We start from the raw sequence: 6,512 nt of genomic DNA on the forward strand, positions 1-6,512 counted from the left end.
TATGACTCATACCCATCCTGACCCAAACCCATTCTAATCCATCACCCAAATCCAACCCAACCCATCCATGTTGCCACCTCTAGATGTATGGGTTTAGCCTAGTGATTTTATTTTTTTTTCTTTTCAATCTTTGTGTAATGACATATTTCATTCCACCTCTTATTTCTACGTTATAAACACAACTTAAGTGTTTTTATGTGTATATAAAGAGAGACATTGTGGTGTAGTCACACAGAGCATCACATCATCGAAAATCATCAAATGTAAAATGAGCTGTCTAAGAAATAAATGTCAATTGTGAAGTAAATATCTTATTATTAGCCAAAAACAAATAGGCTATCTCCTATGCGGTCAAAACATATAATTATAAACTTTTTTTAAGTACCAAACTACCAATTGTTTCAGCAAAATTGTTAGCTGCCAATAGAAATACCCTTTCATTTACTATGTCGATTCTACAAAACAATGTGATGTTTCCCTACCTACATATGAAAAGGTCTTCTGTCTTTTTTACAAAATATTTTGGCACACATTTGGTACACGTTTTCATACATAAAAACATAAGCGTTGTTTTCTTTTTGAGTCGTTCAATTAGATTTAGAGAGTAACAATTCAAAGTTACAAAAGCTACATATAAGTTATAAATTTGATATATTAGACATTACTAGCTTTAGAGCCTGTGTCATACACGGGATAATCCAAATTATAAAATTCCAAGTAAAGCAAATAATTACATAACATATATAAAAAAATATACTACATCTATGCCTGTATCCATACTACGTGTACGTGTACATAAATTGATTTTAGTTATATCACAAAATAATTTTTTTAAATGAACTTAATAAAATAAATGTACGTACAAAAACGTACCCGAGAACGCTTTTTCTATTGAAATTTCATTCTCAGTGTCATATATATATATAATGGAAAGAATTTTGGTTATGAATCAATTTCGAAAATAAGAATTCTCATACGATAGTAATTTTAACCACTTAGCCTAAATACAGAAAGGACCCATCGAAGGAAGGAAGAACATTAAATTGTAACGACGGATTTTCTTCAAGAACTATGTTTTTCTTAGCTATACCATGAAAAAGATTTTGATAAGCTTCAGAGGGCTTCTCAACTTTGTCATAATGAAAACATAAAAAATAACATGTTAACCCATTCAATTTTGTGTATATTTTGCTCCATTTGACCATAGTTTTGTATGACATGCTTCTCATACAACATTCTGATCACCGTTGAAGGAAAAGTTAATGTTGACACAAACATTTCAAATTTGATAAAAGTTAGAAGCATTGATAGGCGTGTGGGTGGCATGTCGAAAGTGTTCGCAATTTTTTCTTAAATTTTAATAGTCGAGGGAAAAATAGTCAATTTGACAAATCCCGAACATTTTGATTATTTTCAAAAATTCCATTGAAAATAAATTTGAAATTCGAATCATGTTTACAATTCTAACTTTTATCCGTTAACATTTGCAAGTCAACACTTTGAACCCGTAACGATTTTGACAATAAATCTATTTATATTCTTAAACTTTTAAAAATACTCAAATTTTTATTTTTGACCCAAAATAAATTTTGACCTAAATGTAGTTAACTTGTACCAAACAATTTATTTACCAACTTTTGACTCATAAAAATCAAATTTAAGTTTCACAAAACCTAAAACAATCCTGATAAAAAAAACTACGAAATTAAATTGATAAATTTTTTATGTTTGAAAGTGATTCATATATATTATCATTACATTTTAACATATATATAGTTTACTAATTAACCAAAAAAATAATTGAATAGATTTAAAGCATATATTTATAATTTATAAATTTATATGATAATTTACAATAATAATAATAATAAGATAAATAAATTGATTTAAAAAAAATGGATTGACTTTTAAGCACATATATATTTATAATGATTAAAAAAATTACTTTGTAAAATGAAAGCATATTCGAGTTTTGTTTTTCTTTACAATATTCTAAAATATACATAGTAAAATATGTTAATAATAACATTTGAAATTATATTCTTCTCAATCTTTAACAAACATGTTTTGTTGTTAGTTTTTGAATTTCACTAAGTATTATTGAATATATACTAAAATAATATGTTAATATTTATTTTTATAAAAATGTATAGATATAATATAAATAGAGTGTAAAAGTAAACTGAATAATTATTCATCTATTACATATATTAAGGTCAATTAAGACATTAGTTTTGGAGGGAACAGAATTGCGAGAATTAGCCAAAAGATAATAAATGCTTATAGTTAATTTACTTTATTAAAATATATAAGTGTCCATAATTATTTTATTTTATTAGAATTTGAAGAGAATTCAAATTTCACTACTTATAATATAATTTGTTACATTTTCATATGAAAATTTCCGTTTGTTTAGGAATCTTTCACTATTTTATTAGTGTCCAAAATCCCAAATAGATTAGCATAATATATACCGTCCAATAAAGTTTTATGTTATCATATTTGTCTCATCTCATAGTTTACAAGTGGCTTCAATATAATGCTTCCAAATACACCTCAAGACATCACTTGATCCAAAGTTTGCCAACTACAAACCCACATGAGTTACTAATATTAATTTTATAATATGTTTTAAAGCATATATTATTACAATCACATACAACACCGTAAAAGATGGGTTTGTTGAAATATATAATGTATAAAAGCATATAAAACATTATATATATTACAATCATTATGTTGTTTAGTTTGTATAGGTATATATAAAGGCTTGTAATAACATGATTAATTCCAATACAACTTATACAAAGGTTCATTTACGTATATGTAAATCCACAATCACATAAGTGATTTCAAACCTATTACAAGTTGTGATCATGACCACTCTCTCTGAAGCCTACAGAAATGACCCTATAACCGATCACCATATCATCCCTCTCGACTTCGAGAATATAGATGGAGTTCCGGAATCCCACTCATGGCCTCATGAAGAACCCGTTATCAAGATTCAAACCTGCAATATTAAAGATTCATCGATTCCAATTATCGATCTTGCTAGCTCCAATGCAACGAATCTTATAGGGCAAGCATGCGAAACATGGGGCATGTTTCAAGTTACTAATCATGGTGTGCCTGCTGAGTTGGTCAAAAAGGTTGAATATGAATCACGGAGACTTTTTGCTCTCTCAGCTTATGAAAAGCGCATGGTTTTGAGATCATCCGATGGAGCCACTGGGTATGGTTCGGCTCGGATATCACCATTCTTTGATAAATGTATGTGGCATGAAGGATTCACCATAATGGGTTCTTGTATTGATGATGCTAAGACTCTTTGGCCACATGATTACCAAAAATTTTGGTAAGTTAAGTTCTTGTAGACTTATTCAAACACTTCTATATTAAAATTACATACTAAAAGTTAATTTTTTTGGAGTTTAGGCAAAGTTTACATGCTAATACATACACGTGATGTATGGATCATAAAACTTAATGAATAATCGATTAATGTCATAAATTATCATGCTTTGAGATGGTTTAAAACTCTTGAAATATGCAAAATTCCTAAAAAAAAAATTAAATCGAGATTTATTAAGATGTAAAATTAAAAAGTATGTGCATTTAGTTTTGTTCATTGACTATGTGAGTATACTAGAAGTATTTTTGTGGGTTTTGGATATAAATAAAACGGATTAAACGATCTCTTTTACATCTAATTACATTATTTATCATATTAAGCGAGCATATTTCAAGATTTTATTTTTCTTAGACGGGATATTCTATATAATAATCGTAATACAGGAAATTATTCAAAGTTACAGTAGTCTTATGTGGTCATTTTTATCAAAGATTTGTTCACTTTTCTCATAAGATGAAAATCTACCTATTCTAATAAAATAAAATAAATGCAGACACTTGTCATGTTTTGGTTAATTCTTATAATTTTTTTCCTTCAAAACTAATATATGTAACAAATCAATAATTATTCACTTTCCTTTTACACTATATTTATATAATATCTATATATTTTTATAAATATAAATATTAACATATTATTTTACTATATATTTCAAAATACTTGGTGAATTCCAAAAATCAACAACAAATCATGTTTCTCAAATGAAAGTTGTTTCGGGTTTTTGGTAGAACTTAAATTTGATTTTATGGGTCAAAAGTTGGTAAATAGATTGTTTGGTACAAGTTAACTACATTAAGGTCAAAATTTGTTACAGGTCAAAAATAAAAATTTTGAGTATTTTTAAAAGTTTGAGAATGCAAAATAGATTTATCGTCAAATTTGTTGTGGGTTCAAAGTATTGACTTTAAAATGTCAAAAGTATGAAAGTTAGAATTTTAAACATGATTCGGGTTTCAAATTTATTTTTAAGGGCATTTTTTGAAATAATCAAAAGGTTTTGAATTTGGTAAATTGACTATTTTTCCCTCAATTATTAAAATTTAAGAAAAGATTGCGAACACTTTCGACATGCCACCCCCATGCCTATCAATGCTTCTAACTTTTATCAAATTTGAAATATTTATGTCAACGTTAATAATTCCTTCAATGGTGATCAAAACGTTGTATGGGAAGCATGTCATGCAAAACTATGCTCAAAAGAAACAAAATATTCACAAAATTGAATAGGTTAACATGTTATTTTTTATGTTGTCATTATGACAAAGTTGAGAAGCCCTCTGAAACTTATCAAAATCTTTTTCATGGTGTAGCTTAGAAAAACATAGTTCTTGAAGCACATCCATTGTTACAATTTGATGTTCTACTTTCCTTTAATAGATGGTAAATTGATAAATATATCAATAAATGCTTAGGCTGAGTGGTTTGAACTACTATCGTGTGAGAAGTGTTATTTCCGAAATTGGTTCATAACCAAAATTCTTTCAATTATAAATATATGACACCAAGAAGAATTTTTCAATAGAAAGAAGCATTCACGGGTATGTTTTTGCACGGACATTTTTTTTATTAAGTTCATTTAAAAAAATCATTTTGTGATATAAATAAAATCAATTTATGTATACATTGTATAGATACAAGCATAAATGTAATATATTTTTTTTCATATACGCTATGTAATTATTTGTTTTACTTATAATTTTATAATTTGAATTATCTCGTGCGTGACACGAGCTCTAAAACTAGTTAATATAATACATCAACAACTGTCATATTTGATATCAAAACATTTACGTAACACCGAAAATTGAATTTAGTATTGATGATAGTTCTTTGGCTCATATTTTGTATATTAATTATTTATATAACTTATATCTTTTTTTTTAATTTCTTTGATGTATACATTGTAGTGACACAATGGATGCCTACCAAAATCAAATGAAACTACTTACACATAACCTCTTGCTTATGATCCTTGAAACATTAGATATCACACAAGAAGAACTTAATTGGGCTCTTTCAAGTCATGACTCTCAAGCTGCACTTCAACTTAACTCATACCCATCTTGCCCTAACCCTAGCCTAGCCCTTGGCCTTGCCCCACACACGGACTCTCTCCTTCTCACAATTCTCAACCAAAATGGCATAAGCGGGTTAGAGACTTTTGTTGAAGGGTTAGGATGGAGGCAGGTGAAACCCATCGAGGGTGCGTTTGTGGTGAATATAGGTGATCTCTTGCATATATTTTCTAATGCAAGGTTTCCGGTTGTTTCTCATCGAGCCATGGTAAGCCAATCAAAGCATCGGATATCGGTTGCTTACTTTCATGGACCTCCGGTTGAGTCTAGAGTGGCTCCATCTTCTAAGTTTCAGAAGCCTTGTTTTAAATCTTTACGTGTAAAAGAATACTTAAGTTTGAAAGCTAAACACTTCTTTAAGGCTTTGTCGTTGATTCGAACATAATATAGTCTTGTTTCAATTGTAGGATTTCTATATCTTTTTATATGTTATACCTAAAGTTAGGTGGTTTTTTTTTTTTTTTTTGGAAAATTGGTTTTAAATTATTCTTAGTATGCCCTATTGACAAATAATATTTTTAAACTTTACACTTGGCTGTGGTAGTTCTCAATAAAGTTGTATTCTTTTCCAACGATGTGCAACTAATGGATGGATGGTTAACTCCGTTAGTCTATTGCTTGCGTGGCAAGCTTATCGGACTGTTGGAAAAAAATTAGCTGCACATTTTTGTTCTATGTTGTTGCATTGATAACCAAGGGCATTTCCGGTATTTTAGAAGGTTTTAATTAAATTGCTCTTTGCAATTTGATCATGTTAAATTCAGACTTATTAATCAGTTTTAACGGGTCAAATAATGGTTGTTTGATAAATGCAACATCAAATATATCATTCATTCTTAGGTTCCATAATTTTTTGTGCATTTTTAAGTGTTCACACATTTGTTTACAAAAGTGGCCTTTACAAGATTAATAAAATGTAACAGTTAGTTGAAGGGAAGACTAAGGTGTTGTTTGTTTTTGAAGACAAAAACTGTCTGCAATCTGATTTTATCTGATTTCATGTCTATAACTGAAGATGTGGT

At 28.5% G+C, this 6,512-nt stretch overlaps 1 protein-coding gene across 1 annotated transcript; it reads left to right on the forward strand.

The window, feature by feature from the left end:
- Positions 1–2,801: 2,801 nt before the first annotated feature.
- Positions 2,802–5,896, forward strand: LOC143540938 (gibberellin 3-beta-dioxygenase 1-like). The gene is made up of 2 exons (XM_077033887.1): positions 2,802–3,358; positions 5,323–5,896. Exons 1-2 carry the CDS (start codon positions 2,877–2,879, stop codon positions 5,873–5,875), a joined length of 1,035 nt encoding a protein of 344 aa, XP_076890002.1. The 5' UTR covers positions 2,802–2,876; the 3' UTR covers positions 5,876–5,896.
- The last annotated feature ends 616 nt before the right edge of the window (positions 5,897–6,512 follow it).

The sequence above is a fragment of the Bidens hawaiensis genome, unplaced genomic scaffold (genome assembly GCF_021521415.1).
Source record: "Bidens hawaiensis isolate Kalapana, Puna unplaced genomic scaffold, B.hawaiensis_p1.1 tig00012404_1, whole genome shotgun sequence".
Taxonomy (NCBI): Eukaryota; Viridiplantae; Streptophyta; class Magnoliopsida; order Asterales; family Asteraceae; genus Bidens; species Bidens hawaiensis.

Excerpts from the sequence above, each read along its gene's own strand:
- LOC143540938 (XM_077033887.1), top strand. The coding sequence starts at position 2,877 with ATGACCACTCTCTCTGAAGCCTACAGAAATGACCCTATAACCGATCAC. Across the intron at positions 3,359-5,322 it reads CATGATTACCAAAAATTTTG|TGACACAATGGATGCCTACC; the intron begins GTAAGTTAAGTT and ends TATACATTGTAG.